The sequence below is a fragment of the Athene noctua genome, chromosome 14, assembly GCF_965140245.1.
Source record: "Athene noctua chromosome 14, bAthNoc1.hap1.1, whole genome shotgun sequence".
In the NCBI taxonomy this organism is placed as follows: Eukaryota; Metazoa; Chordata; class Aves; order Strigiformes; family Strigidae; genus Athene; species Athene noctua.
Genome location: NC_134050.1, coordinates 13,689,367 through 13,713,140, shown reverse-complemented (window position 1 = coordinate 13,713,140; position 23,774 = coordinate 13,689,367). Strand labels below are relative to the sequence as shown.

The 23,774-nt window shown below is 39.9% G+C and overlaps 1 protein-coding gene across 1 annotated transcript in view; it reads left to right on the top strand.

The window, feature by feature from the left end:
- RRAS2 (RAS related 2) overlaps positions 1-23,774 on the top strand; it is a 44,794-nt gene that overhangs the window by 12,058 nt on the left and 8,962 nt on the right. The window contains exons 2-4 of the mRNA XM_074917856.1: positions 19,664-19,751; positions 20,478-20,580; positions 22,926-23,034. Coding sequence (XP_074773957.1) covers positions 19,664-19,751; positions 20,478-20,580; positions 22,926-23,034 — 300 coding nt within the window. The remainder of the gene's footprint in view (positions 1-19,663; positions 19,752-20,477; positions 20,581-22,925; positions 23,035-23,774) is intronic.

The following is a 23,774-nucleotide window of genomic DNA, read 5'->3' as shown; positions in this document are numbered from 1 at the left end:
TGCTCAAGGTTTAAGAGTTTGGGATTTTTCTAGTTTAAGAGCTGAAGTTGCACCTTGAAGTTCTGTGAATTTTTTCAGTTCACAAATATTCTGAAGAAAATAAACAAAAGCCCTGTATCTCTTGACATGATCTCCTGAAAAAGGCACTGGCTGCCTCCCTGCTTGAGGGAAGATGGTGATCTGGAAGAATTTGTTCGTGGTGATTGCAGAAGATAAATAATTTAAGATGCAGCCACTTGCTTCAGACTAGATAACTGAGACTGAGTTTTCTAACAGCTGAACAGCTTATGTTAAAACTGAAAAAAATCCTGCAGTGCATATACTTTAGCTAGCAGTCTTGTATGTGAGTACTTCATGCCAGTTGAGTAGCCTCAGGAATTTAAACAAATCTCAGCTTTTCCCCAGTGCTGGTAGTTATTGTGAGATGCTACTGTGACTGCCTAACACTATTTAGCTAGGTATTTATCATCCTTCTGTAACTTCTTCCTCGAATGGATGGTGATACCTCTGGTCTTTCCTGAATCTAGAAAATACATGGTGTAGTTAGTGAAAGGGACTCGTGCTACTTGATTCTCCTGGGTAGAACCCCGTGCGTATGCTAGTTCTGTTATTGCTGACTGAGCACTGCTTGAGTTGGAGTGCTGACTTGTTGGCTTCCACACTTGTGCTTTTAAGTGTGTGCAGTTGCAAGCCAGTGGCTGCGTGCTCTCCTAGCAGTAAGCTACCATAGCAATTCATAGGAAGATATCCCTAGATTTGTTTTTACGCCTTACCTTCAGGATCTGACGATCGGTTTCTAAACCTGAAGCACATAGGCTGTCAGTGCCAAAACATAGTTGAAGAGGACTTGGTTGTAACTCTTCCTAAAAAAATCCCCCAAACCAACAGTGTGTTAGCGCGGTCTTGATTCTGTTCAACAAGTTTGTAGTGCATATGGCCCATCTAATCAGTTTTGAGTTTTGGTCATTATGAAAAGTTGCTTTTAACACATGCACAGGAGATGAGTCTAGAAGACTTACTATTTAAATTAAAATACTTCCTAATGCTGGAAGAAAGCTCAAAAGGGAAACTACTTGCCTTTAACTGGTAGCATCCACCCTGTCCTTGTAAATAACGTTAGCTTTGCTCAGGGTAAAAGCTGGCAGAGCTGTGTGGTGGTAATGCTCTGTTCAGAGGTACATTCACGCTTGGCAACATACGAGTTAACCAGCAAGAAGATACGGTGTTCTGAAGGGTTTCTGCTTGTCATACTGATGTACTGCTTGTCTGGAGACTTCATCTGTGATTACTGGAAATCTGAATAACACTGAATAGTCCATTATTCTAAGTATGATGAAGTTGAAGAACCTGTTTCTAATCTATAAAAATGGGAGAAACTAATGTGCTTTCCTGTGGTTTTGGTGGAGAAGGCTGGCTGCCTGTGAATTCCACACTCTGTTTTCTCTTCACTGAATGCCTTTACCACAAGATCACTACTCGGTAGAATATGGGAGCGGAAATAGCAGTAGGTTTTTTTTTTAAAAAAAAACCTCTGATAAAACCCCGTGCATTATAAAACCTTCTTCTGAAAGTAAACAAATTGAAAGTCTTTGCACACTGCTCATGCATTTTTGAGGCAGCATTCACTGTACTGCTACCTCTTTATACCTTTAAACAAAATGTTTGCGTAAGTTCTTTGGTCAAGAAAGCAATCAAATAATGACGTTCTCCACTTATTTAAAGTCATACTTTATTGTGCGTGCCTGTCAGACTGGGGAAGAATATTACACATTACAATTTGAAATTAGAAGTTGCTGTGGCAATGATTTTCTTAATGGAGTGCTTTTAGGTGATGGAGTGTGTTCTTTCCTTCTGGACAAAGTGTTTTAAGCTGTCTTCCCTACTAGATATACGAAAAGCCACTTTTTCAAGTGCTGCTAACGTGTTACAGTACTAGAGGGCTGTGGCATGCAATGAATTTGGCTAGTTTGCCATAAGCTCCTCACTTCTGTGTGTGATATGTATTGGGCTCAGGTAATTCATTAGCTGCTCAAGTTCTATCAGTGTGAACTTGCTTGGAGAGAGCTTGAATTTGTTTAATTTCTAATGTTTTTGGATGGGGTTTTTATAAATGCTCTATTTCATGCTACAGAAACTCCTGGGTTGCCTTCTTTCTACTTGCACTTTGCATGGGATAGCTAATTCTTCTGGTGCTGTGCCTTCTGCAGTGTAGCATCAGCCTCCACTTGGATTAGGTCCTCCAGAAATGAGGTAGGGAGTGGATGGATTGCTTTGGAGGAGTCCAAAAGGCAGCTAAAAGCAGCAAGGTTACATTTGAGGGGGAATGTCTGTCCTTCTAGAAGATCTTATAGGAGCTGTTAACTTGAAAGACTGTAAACTAGTGTAGTGTAACTGATCATGGCACTGGATAGTGTACATTTAATTTGTCATGTTAAAATGATTAAAAAGGATCTTCTGTGTAAGTTGCTACTAGCCTGTCTGTGCTGGCTGTTGGATTCATACTAGTATTCTCTTTTCTGAGCTCGGTATCTACTCTAAGAATATGGGTGTATGTAACTGGGTTTTTTAAAGGCAAAATATCTTAGTAATGAACAAATAACTGAGTTGCTTTTGTGGCGGTGACTTCACAGAATCAGTCCTGAAAAAGGTAGCTTTGTTCATTGAAGACTTATTACAAGTTAGTAATCATAAAGTCAGAGAGAGATAGCAGCAGGTAGTGGAACCAACTTAAGTGGAGAAATACGACTAGTATGATTGATTTACTTTTCATCAGCCCTTGTCCTATCTCACTTGATCATACTTGTACATGTTTTAGATAATATATTTACCAATGTTTTTCATGACCTATATTCATTTGATGAACAACACACCTGTGTTTTCCAGATAGTGGTGCTTTTCTTCTCAACTGATGTCTGGAGAGGAATTTATATAGAGAAGTCAGCCTGTATCCTCTAATGCAAATGAAGTAAATCATGTGATCTGACTGCTCTGTGCAGCCTGACAGCAGCTTGTAAGTTTAGAAAACAAGTTTATTTGAGAATTTATGTAAATTCTTTGTAAGAATGAGAGCACACAGGGGACAGAAGGGAAATCACCTTGCTGGAAACCCCCAGAGCAAATCTTGACTATATGCAATTACTAAAGTATCTGAATTTGAACTCTTAGTTTTTAAGTTCACACCTTTAACAAGCCTAAAAATCCAAAAGCCTGCTAGTCTTGAGGATGGGATGATGAACTGGTCAATATGAGTGTGGTGTAAGAGAGTAACAAATGCTTTAAATTTTCAGTGGCATGCATCCCTTATTTTCTCTTAAAACTTGAAAGCCTGCTGAAATACAGGAATGTGTTGTATTCAAAACAAGAGTAGCAGGAAAGAATAATTGTATCTGATCAAGTGGAATTTGATAAAGAGCTGTCCTTGAAGGTTTGTGTGGACATATGTGGGTGGCTCTGAAGATCTAGCTGTACTCCTCTTAAGAAATGCCAACAGAAAACTGGGCTCAAATGTGTTTAAATAAGCATAGACAGTTACAATGTTGTAAAAGGATGAGAAAAATATTTTACTTAACTGAATTGAGCTGAGATCTGTTGTTCATAGACTGGTCGTGCTTCTGCCCTCTTCTAGTTGGGATAGGGCATTTCCCTAAAGCAGAGCATGTGAAAGAATAACATCAACAGAAAGGAAAAACCTTTGGATGCAGGGAGTCTGCTAAGTTTGGAACATCAGCAGAGACAATACTAGAAATACCGTCTTGGAGGAGTTTGTGTGTCTGCAGTGCAGGTGGCCCCCCGAGGTTTTTAATATGAGATGAGGGTTAGGTAAGAAGCAAGGGAAGAATGCAAAAAGGAGGGTGAGCATTTCTGGGTCTGATGGCGGTTTGCATTCTCTACCCGGTGATTGTGAGTTCTGTAGGTTCATTTAATAGCCTCCAGAGAGTTTGCTGCTGTATTTGAGGGAGAACATTTTGATGTTAAAGCCCTGTTTGCAGTATTAATTTGCTAGCCAATTACTTAAGCAACGCTGGTTTACAAGCTTTAGCTGACAGAACCAAGAGTGGAGAATGGCTGTCTCCCATCACAGCATGTGTGGTTAGGTTATCATATTTGGAGCACTTGTGCTTCAAACAACAAATTACAACACCCGTAGTTTCATGAGAAAAGCTCTTCACTGGAGAGCTCAGGTTTTGCCTGAGCATCCAGATCTTCAAAGTAATAAAGCACTGTTTCCTTTTAGCATTTCCTTCTGAATGAGACTGTCTACAGCATTTGCTCTTGATTTGATCTTTAAGCTCTCCTTCCCCTTGGAGAAACCTCACTTGCAAACGGCAGGTAGAGGACTATTCTGGAACCTGCTCTAACGTACTGCTGAACTGGATGATGTAGAAGAAAGTATGAGAATTTGCTTTCCAGTGACCCTAAGGTCTATGAGACTCAAACCGTGGATTCCCTGTACAATGAGGGATTGTCTGTGGATGTAGTGTTTAAAACAAATAATGTTTTTTCTGTTACTTAGAATCAGCTCCACTATGGGAAGCTGCTCAGTGTAAAAGTGCTCCAGTCTTTCATTTGCCTTCTTTACTGCTACCATAAATGGCGATATTGTAAAAACATTTGTTGACTGCATGTGGTGGTTGATTATGTAGCACCTCAGCTGAATGTTTGCTTGCAGTTTCTTGATGTGGTTTGTAATAGATGTGGCTTTTTGTAATGTGAAAGTAGGTATTTGCACATAAAACTGTAGTTTGTGGCATCCTATAGTGTGAAGCAGATCCTAACATTAGAACAAGTCTGCTAATGCTTGCCTTTAGCATGTGTTGCTGGGTTTTGTTAATCGAAGGAGGGTGGTGCCTTACAAGAGATTATTTTTTTTTCTTTTTGCCTTAGTTATAATAGCACTTGGTTTGGGGGTAATTATATTCTCACTGAGGTAAAATAGCCCTTGATAAATTCTCTAAAAGCGTAAGTCAGGATTAACACACCTAACTGCTTAGGTCCTCTAGATCAAAGGTCATGTGAAATATTAATCTAACGTTGTTAATGCCATAGATGTTAAGTAGTGTTTATTATCTCTCTCTTTTTCTATTCCATGCGATGTCTATGATAATTCTAAGCAAAAAGTAAGCTCCCTCTGAGTTTCCTATGTGTTTCTCTGCCCTGTGATTTGGGGTGATGCTGACTAAGAGTGGTACTACACCTGCAGGTGCAGAGAACAAAGGGGAAGAAACACTGTGGTTGGTTTTAGTATAAGCAAATGTTTTGCTGGTAAATATGATTTTTTTTTTTTTTGGATGGAAACTGATGCTTGCTTAAATATATATAGACAGAATACTGAAGGCAAAAGCATTTTTAATAAAATTTGAGGACATAAACGTGTTTCCATTTGACACTCTTTTGACTTTAAAATCCGAAGTTCCTGAGGCTGAAAATTCTGGCACCGCTTAAGAGCATTCAAATTGCACTTACTGGGGCTTTAGGATCTCTTTCTTTTCCCTGTAGATCAGCTACCGAGGTAATTTTAGCAACAGTGCTTGTAACCAGTTCTGGGCTATGAAATCTTGCTCACATGTCAGGATTAGCAACCGTAAAACCACTCAATAATTTCTGGTTCCTGGAATTGGAGTCTGTACACATTTCCCCATATGTAAGTTGCAACAGTATTGGTCACGTTGTGCTCTTAAAGTCTTCCTTAATTGGGAGAGTAGTGCTACTCAAGAACTTGCTTCTGTCAACCTCCCTGGTAAATGTTCCTGTTGTGAATGATTTGGCTTCATGACCACCACGCTGCTGGGGTGTGCCTCTGTGCCCTTGTTTGCTTGGTGGAACAAAAGGGGGGGCCATCTGTGCATCTTCTGCCAGGAAAGCATTTCGCCCTTGCTTGTCATGTGGTTCTTATGTAGATACAACTCTGTGCACACTGTAAAAATAATTTGGGTAAAATACATGCTGCTTGGCTTAATACTCCTGAGCTAAGCATAAGCAAGTATGGCTTGGTGAGGTACACAGACAATGATAGGTTGTACATAAGCTTTGGGTATTAGTCTGTAAATTTGCTGGTTTAAAAGTTGCTTGCTGATTCTGAGCAACTTTTTGTCACTGAGGTATGGATGTAAGTGTGGCATGGGCACAGACCTCAAAATGAAGTAAAACATAGGGGCTGGAGCTACTGCAGGACAGTATGTTTGGGCTGACTTGTGGGATGCTGACATAAAACATGCAACAGTAATGTTTAAGCCTTCCCAACCATGAGTCTGGTGGTCTGGGGTTTTATTGTTGCTTTTTCTATATGGGATAAAATTTTCTCTATTACCTCTTGCATTTCCTGTAGGTGATTCAGCTAACTGGCTCTAATGTAAAAGTTGCAGTACACATGGCTTTGCTTCTGAAAAATCAGAAATTAAATGCTACATTTTCTGTTGTAAGAAATCCTTGTGCACTGTGCTATGTCTTACCACTTGATGAGAAAACCAGTCTGAATTACACTGTTGTCAGATGTGAAGGAGTAGGGAAGGAGTAATAACCTTTGATCTGGAAATCTGCTGCTGGTGCTAGTAAGAGAGACTATAAAGACATTCTCCAGGTATATTAAGATTTAACTTCTCTGCAAGCACTGATTAGGCTGGAAAGAAAAACATTTTATTCTTGCTGGTATCTGTGATGGAAAATACTCAGTATTACTTTTTTCAAAGTAGTTTGTCCTGCTGAAGCTGCATTGCAGTTACAGAAGTCCACACTGCAGGTTCCTTGAACTCCATATATTGGATTTTGAATATATTATATATTGATTATAATATATATTTTGTTCTTAGAGAAACCTGGAGTTTTTGAAAATTGTGGGATTAATCTGAACCAGTACTTACGAAGCAGTAGTGTCTACATGTGAGACTAGCCTCTGTTTAAAATCCTTGTGCTTTTCAACAGGCATCATTCCTCATTGTGATTTCAGGTCAGCCGGCATCACTGAAATCTCTGTCATGTATCTCTCCTGAGATAGGATAGGATTTCTCTGTCTTGCTTCAAGGGTGAAGTAACTTTATCACATTGCTCTGTGAAGTTTGGTTGACAATGACCAAGTCTGGTCTGTCTTCTTTCCCTCTGTCAGAATTGGATCTGTTGATTGCTGTGCCCAAGCAGTCAAACAAAACAAAGGGACTGCTTATGTGCCAGGAAGGTCTGAATACACTGTCCCTAGTATGAAAAGGCTTACACAGCCTGCTCTACCTTGGAAGAGATCCCCTTCCCTCCTTTTCACTCTCACAATTAAGTGGGTTAACCTAACACCTTAGGTTAGAGACCAGGCAAAAAGTATTCTTAAGCTTTTTGTTGTTTGGCTCTGAATCCCAAACTAAGGTTATGAGTACTTTTTGATGTGGCTGAGTTAAAAATCTTGATGCTGAAATATCAATCTCTTGAAAAAACTTTTTTCTTTAAAGAGGACATTAAGGTTAGGGAGCTTGTTGCTGGATGGGGAGTGACTGTCACGAAGGTGCTCTGTCTCCTTCCTGGTCACTGGGGGAGCCCATGCATTGGCCCTGCCCCGAGCTGCCCAATACGAAACGTACAGATTATGTGGAAGATATACTTGTTGACCAGTACAAATTCTCCCCCTGAGGTTTTACTGCTTAGCCACAAACTGCTGAAAGATAGTTTGGGAAGTCAGAGAGCACATTTTCATCTTGGAATACAGTGTGGTGAGTGATAGGGATATGCACCCATACCTGGCATTGGGGCACTGCGGGTGCTCCTGACTGCTGCAGCGTGGGGCTCCCGCGTGTTGAGCCCATCAGCCTGGTTTGGGATGGCTTTCACACCCTGTCTATTGAGGTGCAAGGAAAACTTAAACTGCCTTGTTAAAAGTGTGCATTTAACATGTTGTTATCACTATTTTGGGGGGTTTTTTAGCATGAACTTCTTGTTGATAGCTTGCCACCCGCAAGCTGTTCAGATACCCTTTTCTAAGGGGAAGTTGCCTAGTATGACTTCATTTTAATTGTTTTTTTTGAGGCACATTTTAGTTATGTGCATCATGCGGCTTCAGATGTTGACACTCCTGAATGATTAACACATTTTCAAGAAGTCCATTATTTCATAAGGTAGGCAACCAATGCTTTCATTATCATTTAAAGTTTTCATGTCTCAGAGGTAACTGTATATTTTACTTAGTTGGGTGAGGATTTTGGGGAAAGGCTAGTAATCATTGGCCTTGCTAATGAAAATAGATGGCTAAACACAGCTGCCATTTCAGCATTCTTGGCACTTCTGGTTATGGCACTTTAAAAACTTAAAGATTATAGTAATTGTCTGTGGTCTGCAAAATGAGTCTAGACAGTCTAGTCTCAGGCCAAAAGGTTGGAGTTGAATAAATACGTAATTTTGGTAAATAAAGCTATTAGAACTGTGCTTATCTTCTGACACAATAGTTAGTATTGGATATAATTGCTATTTTATAGCTTTTTCCTAAATAATTAGCTTCTAATGATCAGTCAATAAATCTTTGAAAAATAAAGTACTCCAGACTTTTCTAATGAAGATGAATGTTTTCATGTTGGATATTGTCCAAGCTGGTGTTCAAAAATTCCACGGGATTAACTGTGGTAAAAGGAAAAAAATTATAGGACAGTAACTAGTATATTGCTATCTATGACTGTAGTGATCTCACAGTATAAATGAGATGTGTTACCAGCTCTGAAAGAGCCATCTTAACTTTTAATTGCATATGTGCTAATGATTCTGTGTAATTTTTTTCTTTTGTAACAGAACAAGTGGTATGATAACTTCTGGAATCTTACACTCTTGATTTAGTCCCTGTTTGCTATATTTATATTTTTTTATAAATAAGCAAATTACATATTTTAAATTATTTATATATATGGTAGAGTTGTAGGGGAAAGGCATCTTTTAGTGGTATGCTGTGAGCTTTCCTGAGGTGTCTGGACATTTAAAGGTAGGTTGCAGTTGGCTAGTATTTGGACGGGGAAATCTTTTTCATTTTTAGCTGGCAATTTTAACTGTCTGGTCTCCTGATTGTGCTGCAGGCAGCAAGGAACCATGATGGAAGGTCAGGAGTGAACATGAGAAAGCCTCCGTCTAGCACAGTTGCTAATGTAGTTCAATTGTATTGTGAAATACTATCCTACATATATTTAATCGTACCTCGAATCATTCTAGAAGACTGTAGGCTTTGGGTTTAATGGACTAGTTAATCTGGCTGTATCTCTGTTAACTGTTTTAAGAGGAAGAGGTTGGAGAATTTGCCTTAGGCTTTCTACCTTTCTCTTTCTGATGACCTGTGGTCCAAGCCCACATCTGCTTCCAAACTATTACAAGCCTGCACAACTGGCCATACTGCCTGGCTTTGTAGAGAACTGAAATGTAATAGTAAAGGTAGGGAAAGGCTCTTACTACCTAAACCGGATCGTTACTTCCTACTTTCAGAACAAGAAAGATACTAACTTCAGAATTTTTTGTCCTTGGCTTGCTGTGTTTTCACAGGGCTTGAAAAATTTCAGATACTTAAAACATGGAGTTAACATTGCTAAAATGAGACTTGTTTTTTACTGGCTTGTTTGGGCTAGAAAAAGGTCTTACTGCATTGATGTAATTGTATGGGTCCAAATGTCCATAACCTAGGCTAGACAATCTGAAAAGTCCAATTAACAAGCAATTTGATTGCAATTTGAACCTATTTTAAAGTTTCTGATTTGATGTGACTACCTTGCACTCTCAGGAGGGTTGTTTTTGCCATGGAATTAACTTTTCCAGTCTGCACTTCAGTTCTTCCAGTATGTTCCTCAAGGAGTTGTGAAGTGGCTTCTTTCTTGATAGACTGTAAATGCCTTAAACATGGGTCTCCTCATAGCCTCTGACCTGAAGTGTGTTGCTGACTGTTTTAGTTAGGTTTCAATTACTGAAGTGAAAAGCTATTTTAATTGACTTTGTCTTACCCTGTTACAGTACTTACATTTATAAATCAAAAGCTCTTGAATTACATCATATATCATCTAATGATTTTGTGTGTATGAGAAAAGGTATTCCAGTAACTTATGCCCCACCAGGGGATTTTTTTGAGTAACCTTACTTTCTTTTCACTTATAGCTGTGTCCCCCATTATCTGGTTATACACATACCCTAAAATCAGATACGTACTTTTAAAAACATATTATGGGCTTCTTGAGACAGAAACCTGAGTTCATCCCAAAGAGGTTGTGTGAGCTGCTATGTTGAAAACTGAACCTTATAAAATTTTGTGGATGAAAAGATTGTATGTAGCAAATATTTTAAACATTTCTTGAATTGCAAGTGGCCAAGATCGGGCAGATTAAGTACTTGGTGTGTTCGTAGTTCTTGCACATATTTTCTGTGAAGCAAAAATGAAATTAAATTAAATCAGGACCCATATATGCTTGCAGTAGAGTACATTTTACAGTCAGACATGTTTCAACTTGAGAAATTGCATAGCTGCCTTCAAAGAATTTTGTAGGTGCTTACTGGCATTAAAAGTCATTAATTCAAAGCATTACAAAGAAGTCTTGACATGGAAAGTGTACGTTCTCTGATGTTGAGTAATGAAAACTGCATCACCAGGAAGTATTCAAGAGGCCAAAGTTTAATGCATGTATTGTCTAAAACAGGTCTCTGTGTGAGTGTACTTGGTATTTGGTGTGGTTTGATTTTTGAGAAATCTGAGAGGCAAATGTTCACAGGCTGCTGAACTGCTAATATTGAGTTGATGTACTGCGTGGAGAGCTCTAAGCTGGTAACTGAAAGGAGATGTGAGCACAGTGCAGATTCAGTTTGAGTTTAAAAGGTGAACACTGTTTTTAGAAACTTATCGATCTGCTGTTTAAGGAAGGCAGTATTTAAAGATGTTCACGTGCATTTCAAAATACAGATTAAAAAAGCCCCACTCTCATCAGCATTCATGTTATACACATGGTACCAGTACCCACCCTGTCCATAATTCAAGTGCTGAGGCTGCATGAATGCTTTACAAGAGAAGAGTTACCCTAACAGTATGTTTAAGCTTGGCAGGATGTTAGCAGAAAGGCATGTAATTTTTCAATAAAATAGTTCTAACAGTTATTCTTTAAATCTCTGTGATTTCAACCTGCACTGACAGGCTGCCTTAGTTATGTTTCTAAGACACTTTCTTTTCCCCAAGTCTGCTGTCTCTGGGTGGATTCTTAGATTTTGCACAATAATCTTGTAATTATCTGTTTAGCAGTTAAAAACTCTCCAGATTTCTACCTGGAAGCGTGAGCTGTTTTGCAAGTCATAGCTTGGGCACTGGGCTTGAGGGAGGAAAGACAAGAGATGCTTTCCTGTGCTGCTGCACTCCAGGTGGGCTGGAGAAGGTAAAACTGATTTATTGTAAGTAGCAATTGGGGGAAGGCCAAAAACTAACAGTTTCTTAGGAGTGTTGAAAGGTGTAAAGAGCTGATGGATGTTCCCTTTCAGAGCACAAAAGTCAGTTTGATTTCATCTTCCTGAGTCTTAGTCCACTGTGTGACCTGCACAATATGTTGATGCTCCACAATGAATGTGGATCTTAAATCCCTAACACAAGTCAGTCCTGCTGAACTGTGGATAAAATCTGTGGAATTTCCTAGTGTACAGCTATCTAGAGTAATGACATTGGAAGTGAGTGTGTTATGAGTATGAAGTTCAAGTGCTCACTTAGAAAATAAAAAAATTAAAGGTACATAGACAGAATCAGATATGTGTATTATCCTTCAGACTGAAAATACCCTTTATACCCTTTTTCACCTTGCTCCCCCCATGCTAACTCATGTTTCCCAACACCTGTGAGAGGCAATGATAGTTTTGTTTTTAGGTAGTTTGGGTGTTGAGCACAAAAAAGCCCATGAAGAGAGCTGTGTTATATTTGGCTATGTACAATAAATCTGTCCATGCACTAAACACAGATTTCTTGATAGTTTTCTATTAAGTGAGCTAATAGTGGTAACTGTGTATGGGAGGGCAGGGAATGGAGGGACGGAGAGAGAGGAGTATGTGACCATACAGTAGGATTAACTCCTGCTCTGTTTAGTGTTTCCAGACCAAGCATAAGCTCTTGACAATCCTTGTATTGCATAAAAAAATTAAGGGGGACTTACCTGTACTTAATGAAATCAGATGGGGTTTTTTGTATCCTACCATATCTTATTCGGAACTTAAGATTTGTACCTCTTCTGTCTTTGAATTATATCTTGGGGGTAATCTAATGGATGCACTCTGATGTAGCCATGGGTTATCAAAGAACTTTGCATTCCCTGTTATGATTTTCTTCTTTAACAGAACTGTTAAGATTTGATTAGGCATGTACTTAATTGTAAGCATCAGTATTATATGTATATGTAATGCAGGTTCTTCAGGAAGAAATCAAAGAACTTTTCAACTTGCGTGTGAATTTTCAAAGCTAAATGCTTGTATATGGCTCATGACATCTTTTGCTATAACTTTCTTCAGTTTAATCCTCTTTGTGTCTCAGTCTTCATTGTTCATGAAATTATCAAGTGTTTCACATCACTGGGTAATTGCAGTAATTGTAGTTACAAATGACATCTGTTCCCTGGGTAGCCATAACAGTGCTGCCAATATACATTAGAACAGTGGGAAGTAGTGTAAATTGAGGGAAGCATCACTGGTTGCTTACAAGCACTGACTATCTTATAATTTATATTTCTTTGCAAGAAAGGAACAGTTGGTCTTACTGTTTGTATAATTAAAAGTAACTCAAAGATTTGTATGAATATGAGACAATTGGAGGAGGATACACCTGCCTTCTGTAGCATGGTTGTTATCTCTGCAGTCTGGTCTTTATCAGCATAATTATAGACCATTGGTCCCCTCTGTCCCCAGTGTTCCACACCAAAATACTCCCCCTCGTTCTACGAAGTGTGACTGTTTACACCAGCAAAGCGTGACTCAATGCTATCTCAAGCACTTCCATTTAAAAGAAGGGTGCTGGGTTGCTGTGGGTAGCTCCTGCAGTCTCTGCTGGTGGTGGTGGTCTGTCTGTGCAGTGCCTGAGCCCTTGGCAGGGGTGGCACTCCCTGGTCAACCCCAACGGCACCCATCTCCTGCTCTCCCAACACCAACTAGTTAGACCCGTCTGGAGACATCAGGTCCTAGTGAACCACCTGCTCTTGGGGAGGTATATGTTCAGTGTTTAACAAGCTTGTCAAAGGCTATCTAATCAGTGGTGTGCTTTCTTGTAGTTTTTTTTTCTGTGACCCAAGTACATGGGGCTATGCAAAATACTAAATTTGTATGTTTTGCTGTGTCTGTTCCTTTATTCTAAAATATCTGGGTTTAAGTTTGCTTCCCAACTTAAACTTTGTTCATTTTTTTCCTGTGTTTTCCTTGTTTTCTAGCCAGCCAACTTAAATGTTTCTAGAGGAATGGCTTGGGGAGCCTCTTTGTGGTGTGAAGGGAAGTTGTGCAGTTAATCTCTTCAGGCCTGAGGCCCTAGAGGCTGCTTCACCCAACTGCTGGTTCTGCTGGGCAAGCTGGTTGTGGCTGGGGGCCAGCATCCTGCTTCAGAGAGGTGGCAGGTTGCTGCCATCTGTCCTCTAGGAACATGCCTGTGGTGGCATTGAACCTGTTTGTGCTGCTCTGGGGATATAGGTGGAAATGTAGATTAAAACTCCTGGAAATGGTCTCTAGCCTTCTCTGCAGCCTGGAGGAGGGTACAGTGTGACACTGTGGTCATGTTAATATAGATATGGCTGCTGTGTTGCTCTTGGGTGTAAGATTTCCATGGGTGACAAAGCAGTCAAGGTTACAAACAGTTTTACTTAGACTGTGAATTAAGATCTAAATGACTGAGAAAGCTTTTATGGTATAGCCAAGTATTTCAAACAGCAGTGTGTCCAGTTATGGTCCTACTAACTGGCCAGGGCACTAGAGTTCTGGTCTTAAGCTGTAGCAGTGACTTTGCGACTTTGGGCAAATGCCAGAAATACTCATTTAAATGGAGAGAACATGGTCAAGTTTCTGTCTTTTTCTGGGTTAAATATTTCCAATCTGATCAAAGTAGTGTGTCATAGGGCTGTAGCTGACACTGTTATTTATTCTATGCCCATGTGAAGACACGTTGCTACAGATTGTGAATTGGACTGTTGAGTGGGGCAGGAACATACAGTGCAGGGGAAACGAGGTAAAACCTAAAGAAGAGATGATAGTGTTGGAGGTAGTCAAAGGAGAAACTACCAAAAGAGATACGCTGTCAAGTAGCACTTACAAGCTAGGAGATGTCTTGGGATCATGTATTTCAGGTATTTGGGAATGTACTCAAGTCTAAAGGTGAAGCTTTGATGTGTAGCATTCACCTACATGTTTGTTTTAAGTTCTAACTTATAAATTATAGCTAGGAAGGATTTTTGGGTTACTTGCAATCCTGAAATTGTAGATGCTATTTAAATCCAGAGCTGGTCTGTAACTTCAGCTGGAGGGTGGAAACCCTTCTATTTCCTTGCCTTCAATGGGTTGAAACCAAAAATTTAAACATGGAAAAAATTTAAATAAGCAACTAGTGGCTCTTTGAAACATTAAGTATATATTTAGTAAATACAAATGGAGATTATAGACACAGCAAGGATGAATATATGTTTTGTCATGTACCACTCCTTTAACTTACTCATAGTGGTGTGCTTTCACTGTGCTGGGCTGCCTTTTATTGCATGTCCTTCAAGCTTTCTGTAAAGATAAAGGAAGTACATTATGCAACCAGCCTCTGGACTGCAGCTTATTGCGGCTCCCCATTGGTAGCATCTGACTTCTCTCTTGCCTTGGAACTTAAATGTTGGTGCAAAAGAAAGGAAACGAGTGGCTTTTCAGCTTGTGGACTGTTGATGACCTTACAGAGAGTAAATAAGAGCTGCAGCAAGAGCTGTGAAACTGTGCTGGGGTTCTCCATCTTTCCATGTAAGATGTCTTTACTTAGTTGTTTTTATTAATTTATGAAGTGGGACTTGTAAGGCAGTCGGGCTAATGGAGGAATTTCCCTTATTTATATTAAAGGCAACATAACAAAGGGGGAAGATGGTAAACTGAAAGCAGGTTTTCACATGTTCTCCTTGCCAAAAGACTTGAGAGATTGAAACAATGTTTTAGGGTTTACCATTACCTAGAGCAAGACTGCTAGAGCAGTGTTCGGTCCTGAGCACTGCAAGTAGAAACTCCTGTGAAGGTCAAGAGTGTGTTTGAAATACACACACCCGTCATCCTGAAACGTATAGGAAGGGATTTTGGTGGTGGGTTGCCCATCTGCAAGTGGTGTAGGCGGTGTGGGAATGGGGGGGGTTTGTTGTTTATTGCTTTGGGTTTTTTTCTCTGAAGAAGGGCTTGCATCATTGACAGGCTTTCCCATCTCTGGACTTAATTGCCTCAGCAGTCTTAGAAAGAGGAAACCTAGAAAACTTGTTGCATAATATTTTGGGTAAATTGAATGGTTGATGAGACTACTGGGCTTGGCTTTTCATTTCCCTTCTAGGAGGTGGGTGGAAAGAGCCTTGATTTTACTAGTGATTAAGGGAGTGGTGTAACAGAAGAGCATTTTCAGGTTGTTGTCTTAAAAGAAATTTAGTTTCTTCTAATTATTTCCTGCAGGCAGTGGCCAACTGCAGTGGAGCCAGCTGAATGAGATTTAGCTCCTCAGATTCGTCATAGAAACTCTGCTGCTCCTGGAGAGCAGATCTGACAACCTGGTCTGTAATGGGTCACCCTGGAGAGTGGTCCAGTGTGTTTTATACTAGCTGGCATTCAGAACACCTGCTGTAGCTTTCTGGAATTTTTGTAGTTTTGAAGAGTAACTGCTTTGAAGTGTTAGGACTTGCACATACAGCTTTTGTAAAGGAGACAGCAGTAGGCAGGCCTGGGTAGTCAAATGCTGGTGTGTGCCATGTTTCTCTAATTTGTCTGGACTCAGTGTCAGTTTAAAACCAGTTGGCAGTTGTTTGCATCTGCTGGAATTGCATTCCTGTTAATCTTTTAATCAGTTCTGCCACAAACCCCTTGACCTCTACAAAACAACTTACGCCGGTGTATGATCTTGGGCTCGCTGGGTGTGCAGGCACCTTCCTACTGTCGCAGAGCGGCATTCAGAAGTAACGATACAGGATCATAGAGTGTTTCAGGGTATGGTCTGGCATCCCTTAGTTCTTTAAACGCAGCAGCAGTAAGGTCCATTTCTGCTCAGATGGATAAATACTGCGTCTGCTACATCAAATTTTCATAAATCAGCCCTGACTAAGGCCGGCAAGCTGTGGTTGACATGCTCCCTGTGGCAAATGGTCCCAGTGCAATTTGGGAAGACTCCTTCAAAACCAGCAGCTATTTCAGGCACAGGGTTTAGTCCAGTGCCTGGAGGTAAACCACAATGCTAATTGCCTTGCAAATCTCTCCTATAGTGGCTGTGACAGCGGATTTGGCAGTGCAGCTCCATGGGAGGGACAAAATTGTTTTTAAGAGGCTTGTTAAATGGGAGAGCTCTGGCATCTGCTTATTCTGAATTTGAGATGTGGCTGATTCTGGATCAGGGCAGCTTAGTCTTGTTCCCTTTCTTGAGGGAGGAACCATGTTCCATGTTCCTATACCTAGCCTAGCATTCTTGTTTTGTGTGTAGTTTCCTTTTTTAAATAAACCCAAACAAAACACCCCCCCAAAACCAAAAAGGATGGAGGGAATCACAGAAATGCCCTGGAGATTACCAGATGCTCCAGTTCTTGGCTCTTGGACAGATAATAAGGAAAACATGAAGAATTCCTGAGAGTTATTACGGTTTTCTTTTTCTGATGTCTCTCTGAAAAATATTGGCCATGTTGGATATAAACTTGCAGCTTTAGGTGGTCTGCTGATACTGATTGATAAGAATTAAATAAATTGTTTCCAAATTCTCCCTTTTGTTTAAAACTTGGCATGCTTTTACCAGGTCAGACGGTAACTTTGAATTCTGCAGGAGAGAGAAATGAAAGTTGAAGCTGGAGAGGGACAGGAAGTAACTTCAGAGTGCACACTTTTATCTTTCAAATCAGAACCTTGAATTTCTAGATATACTGGTAACACCACCACTTTGTTTCCTTAATGAAACAGGGCTTAAATTCTCTTCATTATGATATTCCCTTCTAAAATCAGATTCTGTAAATGATTTTATTTACACATTTGTATGTTCACATATGTGAATTTCTCTTCCATCTTTCAGTGATTGTTAAAGGCCACAGAAGACTTGAGACCCAACTTACAGTTTATGAATAAATTAATTCCTCAGAAAGACTGTTCTTAACTTCCTGGATAGCACTTTGAGTCATGGATCTGGGTAAAAGAAAAGTTTTGAAGGCTGTGTTTTTCACTTTTTAAATCTTCAGAGAAGCAAGGCAAAGGGACAACTTACCATCAGAACAGTGTCTTCTGGGGGCTTGTTCAGTGGTGAGATGGTCTGCTGCCTCTGCAAGTAGCTACTCTTCTGGAAAAATGAAATTTCTTTTTGTCTCCATTTAAGATCCCATGGCTGTTGGTATGTCTGATTTGAGGGGGGGGGGGGGGGGGTAATGACTCTTTTGTTGTGGATGGGTGGGGTTTTAGGGAGGGGGAGAGTGGAGGAGGTAGACTGCTTAGCCTGGGTGAATATTCTAAACAAGAGAAACCATTTCTTATCCAGAGATGAAACACTGTGAGGAAGGAGTGAATTACAGCATCTCATGTGCCACAGGCAACTCTGGTGGGACAGACTGGTAGGATTTCATGCCTCTCAGGGAGGAACATGGCTGGTTTAATGTTATTGCCACCTAAAGGCAGCTGGTTACACAGTGGTGCCATTGATGCAGAGCAAGGGAGACTACTGCGTAGGTGTATCCTGAGAGGCCACTTTACAGATTGCTTAAAATGCAAATGTGATGTGCAGAGCTGCTCGGTGTCTCTGCTGAGGGGTCAGCAGTCTTTTGATATGGTGCCAGATCTAAATGAACAGATAAGCAGCAACCTGTACATACTCTTTCTGTAGCCAGCTGCATGATGGTGAGGTGGTGCTATGTGAGCAAATGTTATGTATAGTATACACAGCTAGTAAAGTGTGTAACAACTGGTGGTGTTTTCCTCCCAGTAAGGCTACTCTAGCTCAGTTGATGAGCTCTGCTGGGGAACCCATGGCCATGCTGTTAAAGAGAAACCTAGGATGGAGATGCCCAAGCAGTGGGAGTCAGCTGGGTGCAGTCAGGACAAAGTACTGCACTGAAACTAGACAAAACCAAATACAACCATTTAATAAAACTGTATCTGCAAGAACAGTTAACTGTATTCTGTGCTGCCAGTGATGTGTGTGGAGAAGGTTAGTGGGCTAGTACTGTAACTTCAGTTATTTCTGGGTTTTTTTCCCCTACTGTGACATCTGTTACCTTGACTTTTATAAGTTTAGGGGAACATAGTAGGGTCTTGTTGGTATCTTTGAATTTGTGTGATGGGAAGGACACTTCAATGACAACTATTAATTTTGATGTGGATAAGATGTACTCTATTTTTGGTGGTATCTTCTTAATGCAAGAACAGCCCCCTTTATACGTAATACATAGTTTTAAAGCATTACTCTTCCCTTACTGGCTTGCAGACTGAATAATGTACGCAGGTAGTACTCCTTCAGTTATTGTGACATTCATCTGGGTGCATACATGCCCTATGTGCTTGATTTCTGAGCAGTTGGGGTAATACACATCCCCAGTGCCTGCTGCATTGGGCACAGAGGGGGAGGAATTTGATCAGAGTTTGGATTTGTTATGCCAGCGTGCTTTAGATTTGAGTGAAGATAACTTTGCTCTGATTGTGTGCAAGCTAAAAATTCATCTTTCGAAATGTAAACTTGTTGTCTTCAGATAGTATTGCTATGCCAGTATTCAATACCAGGTCACCCAGTCTCTGGAAAGATGTGCCAGAATCTGCTTTGCTCAGCAGTTTGGTTGATAAGTATGTGGTGGAGCCTTGAGCTTAGGCAATGTGTGACACAGGAGTTTCATGGCTTATTCTGCTTTCAGGAGTTTGTCTTTTTGGAGGTTGTGTGTACTTAAAAGTCATTAAAACCAGGAGAGAAATCCCGGGAACAAGGATGATACACTAAACTTTATTCAGTTTACAGATTAATTGCCACTTGTGCTGTGTGGAGCTGCTGCTAGAAATAGTTATAAAACTGCTAGAGAATTTTGGAAGGAGCTGGAGAAGTCCTGGCACTTCCTAGAAATTACTGGTTCTGGGAGCATGGGAAGAAATCCTGGAAACTTTTGAGAATTCCAATAAAAATTCTAAATCCTACCAGAAGTTCAGAGAAGCATTTTTGGCTGTTACTAGTGACCTTAAAAGCTGCTAGAAACTAAAGGTTTCTAGGGGTTTGTGCTGGGAAATGCTGGGAGTTACAAGAAATATCTAGAAAATGCTAGAAATTCTGTGGGAGTCCAAATTCAGTGACTCTGCTAGTAGTAATTTCTACCATTTACAAGTGTTTACTAGGAATAGGAAAGCTGTTACCTGTTGTCTTTTTGGATGAAGTGGCAAACAGTTGTACACAGGTAAAACCGACTCATCTTCCCTAAGCTGTGAAATGTACAGTTTTAGTATCTTACCTGCTGAGTGTCCTGCCTGCATGTGCTTGTTCTTACACACAAACTTGTTTCATTTTCTGCAGTCCTATTTTGTTACGGATTATGATCCAACGATTGAAGACTCCTACACCAAGCAATGTGTAATAGATGAGAGAGCTGCGCGTTTGGACAGTAAGTAGTCCAGATAAAGTGGTACTAAGACCCAGTAGCTGTTGGTGCCTGTGTTTATATCTGAATGCATAAAATGTAATGCAGGTAAACAGCTGCTGCAGCATGTGTTTTTTATGTAATTGTGCAGCTGGTAAAACCTACCTATCTTTGTTTTATTAATGAGATACACATACATAATCACTTCAAATCCTGGGTTAGTGTCTTTCTTTAATGTAAATTGGTCTTTTTTTAAAAACAATTATTTCTCAAGCCTTAGTATTTACAAACATAGGAGACTTTATATAACTCCTGGCAGTACCTGGGTGACATTGTGGAACGAAAAACACATCACTTGGTGATTGTGTGCTGCCTCTCCCAAGTGCAATATGAATGCTTTGTCTTAAAAGTTTCAGTCCTCCCTTGTCAGTGATTTCTTTAAGGACAAAGCAGTAACCCTCCCAGCCCCTGTCCCCAAGTCTCTCTAAGCATTTTCCAGCTGTTTCAGCTGGTTGTGAATTAGCAAAAGCCCACCAAACTTTGTTGTTCATTTTGATAGGTTTTGAATTGTTTGGTCAGTCCGTAAACTTGTTGGGAATCTTCGCAAAAATCCAGTAGTATCTGTGAAAAGTGATTTCTGCTTAGTTACAACGTACAGGAGAAGTTCTCATAATATCGTGTTAGGAAGCACTTTTTCCCTCAGTCTATAAGAACATGAACTGTAGTAATCGATGTTTTGCTTATGTGCAGTTCTGGATACAGCAGGACAAGAAGAATTTGGAGCCATGCGTGAACAGTACATGAGGACAGGGGAGGGTTTTCTGCTTGTTTTCTCAGTCACTGATAGAGGAAGGTAAGCCTGATGTTAAGTTACTAAAACAAACAAGTTGTAATTAATTTTAAATTGTTGCTTATCCTTTATTGAAATAACCTCAAACAGAAACAGTAAGTGTGCATTCACTCTTCTGATTCTGTGGTGTGATGCTCTTTCAGCGCTGATGAAAACCCATTTTAAACCAATCACTTGCTGAAAGTATCTGTCTCTTGCAATAGATGACTTGAAAGCATACACACAAAAAAAGCCAGCTCTCTTCAAGCACTTTGTTACAGTCCAGAATACTAGTTTCCTGGAAGTGACAGAAATTTAAACTAAGGGCAACTTGCTATGATGTCTGATCAGTTCTTAGAAATATCCCTTTGACATGTGCTCATCAATGTCAAGTGTTCAGCTCTGGATTTCTGCATGGATGTATCCATAGGGTATGTCTCTGCAGCCTTTTGCAGGCAGGGCTCACTCTGCTTACTCCCATGAATTATCTGGAACCTGCATAACTGACTGCCAAGTTGAGGTGAAACATATCTTTTTAGAAGCTCATGGAGCTTGTTCAGGTACCTCCTGATCACTGTAAGAATAGGAAACTGCCATGTCTATACAATCAATTTCAGCTGTGACCTTCCTCAGTTTAGCTTATCAGATATGTAGAAATAAAGAAGTGATCAGGGATCTGTCCCTATACTTGTTTTGAGTTGTAACACAAGAGCAGTAAAGTCACAAAAAAATGTCTTTGACTTCCCCAACTTACAGATTCAATTTAGGCTCTAATAAGTTACTTCTAATTTCATCAATAGCTCTATAATGAGAATTAGGATAAATATTCTATGAAGCATGAGCATGTTTTAATTGGATCTGTATATTATACTTAAGAATGCTGCTAAATGTATAAATTAATCTTGATGTACCGTCCAGAAGAGACTCTTATACTTCTGTTAGAGATCTGGCTGTGTGGATTTAAGATGTACTGAGCACTTATGTTAACATAAATATTTTTGCTGCAGAAGACTGTAGATTTTTTTAAGTTGTTAGGTGAACTCCTTGGTTTGTCTAAAAATCTTATGTTTTTGTTTATCCTTCTGGCTAAGGGTCTGCCTTGATTTTAAGCAGGTCTTGACACATTAAATGTGTATATTGCTCTCCTTTCTGAAATCCTTCAAAGACTTCTGAAGAGCAGAGTTTTCATTTTTGTTGTGATATCCAGTTGATTCAAGACTTACCTAGCCTGTCAGTGAAGTATCTGCTAGCAGTGTCTGTCATTCTGAAGCAAGAAGAAATCTAGAGAGCTTGGTAACTTTCAACTCTCTTCCTCCAGTTGCTACAGACTTCTGAGCAGAGTATTAAAACCATGTATCTAAATGGAGGTCCAACCATCCTTAGTGGCATACCTTCCTTTGCATTCACCTTTCTTCTCCTGATTGCTTTTTATGGATGAGGTGGATTGGCATTATGTCTAACTGTATTTTCTTTTAATGCAACTTTCTTACTGATGATCATCTTGCTTTTAAATTTTAGTTTGCAAATCTAAGTGTAAATGGCTTCAGACTGTATGTCTGGAAGGAAATAGTGCTTGGAAGTTTCATTCGTGCTCCAAAGGATGTGTGATTGTCTGCAAGCATCTGTGCTGAAGCTCCTTATGTAGTAATGTAGCTTAAATAGTGTTTACTTGAAAACAGTGTTGTGGGTTTTTTTTTCTCCAAAAATCATTGTTGAGGCCAGAATTAGCTCGTTTGATACATTGCCCCTGGAGAAGCTTTCTACTTTGCTCACCTTCCCTTAAGCACTGCTGGAGCATTCCTTACTGCTTGAACAGGATCAGTACCTGGTATCACCTGGTATAACCTGGAAAGCTTTCTGATCATTTAGCCCTGCTATTTTTCTGTCCTTCAAGAAATAAAATTTTACGGCTTTGATGGCATCCCCCCAAATTCCCAGAAGTAGCTATGGAAGTTGCCAGCTGAAATATTGATCCCCAGGGTCTTTAGACCGTGGTTTGAATATTCTAGCCAGAGTTGGAACTCCAAAGTCAGTATTTATAGAATGGATTGTGGTTGTTTGATTCTCTGCAACACATTGGCACCAGGATCCCTCTAGATCAAGACACAGTAAGCATTTTGCTTACCCTGCAGACCCACCTAAGACTAGTACATAGCACACTGCTAACTGGAGGATTTTTTTAGTTTGAGTGTTGAATTGTTTTCTAACTGGTCATGCTGTGACTGGACTCTGTGGAGTGCCTGCAGCTGTCTGTACTTGTGTGGTGTGGCAGGGCAAGTCCAAATAGGTGACTCATAATTTCTGAACTTCTGCAGAACCTGAGAATCTATGAATTAGCACACTGATGCTCTGCTTTTATTCTTTTACAGTTTTGAAGAAATCTATAAGTTTCAGCGACAAATTCTTAGAGTGAAAGATCGCGACGAATTTCCTATGATTCTAGTTGGTAATAAAGCAGATCTGGATCACCAAAGACAGGTAATTCTTTTGCTATTAGTTACTGCTTACTTTCTTCTAGAAACTCTTGAAGTTTTCCTCCCAAAAATAGAGTGGGAACAAGAAACAAATTTAAAAAAAAAAATCATATCCTACTAATTCCAGTGCAAGACAGACAACTACACTCAGTTTCTGTACTAGAAGAATCTTAGAGGCATGATGGCATTCCACATACAGCACATCTTCTGTCTGACTCAATGGGGTTATGTTGAGACCAAATCTATTCACGTACAGAGTTGAGAGCTTTCTGTCATGACTTGATTACTCAGGCATGAACGTGTCCAATTCCTCCATTCTGTAACTCTCCATAGTGCTCTGTGCCAAGCAGAGTGCATTCCAGCACCAGCTCTAACGATCCTGAGGCTTCCGTGCTGTTGCTTTTACAGTTCACTGCTGTTATGTATAAGTAAGTAGCCATTCACTGTTTTCTATTTGGCCTCTCATCTTCTGCATAACTGACTTAAAGCTTTAAAAGTTGGAAGTACAACAACACAATTAGTCATATTTCTGTATATTAAAGTTTTGAAACTAGTAGATTTCAACCTCACCTCTGGTTGTAAGGAAACCTTTTAAGATCTTTAGAATCATTTAAAGAAGGAGCTTTAAATTTGTTTTCCCTGTTTACTCCTGATTTTTCAAAAATCAAGCTGGTTTGAGCTGAAATGAAATTAGTCTTACTACATCAGCAGGAAAGGGAACAGGTGTCAAACTTGTGTTCTTCA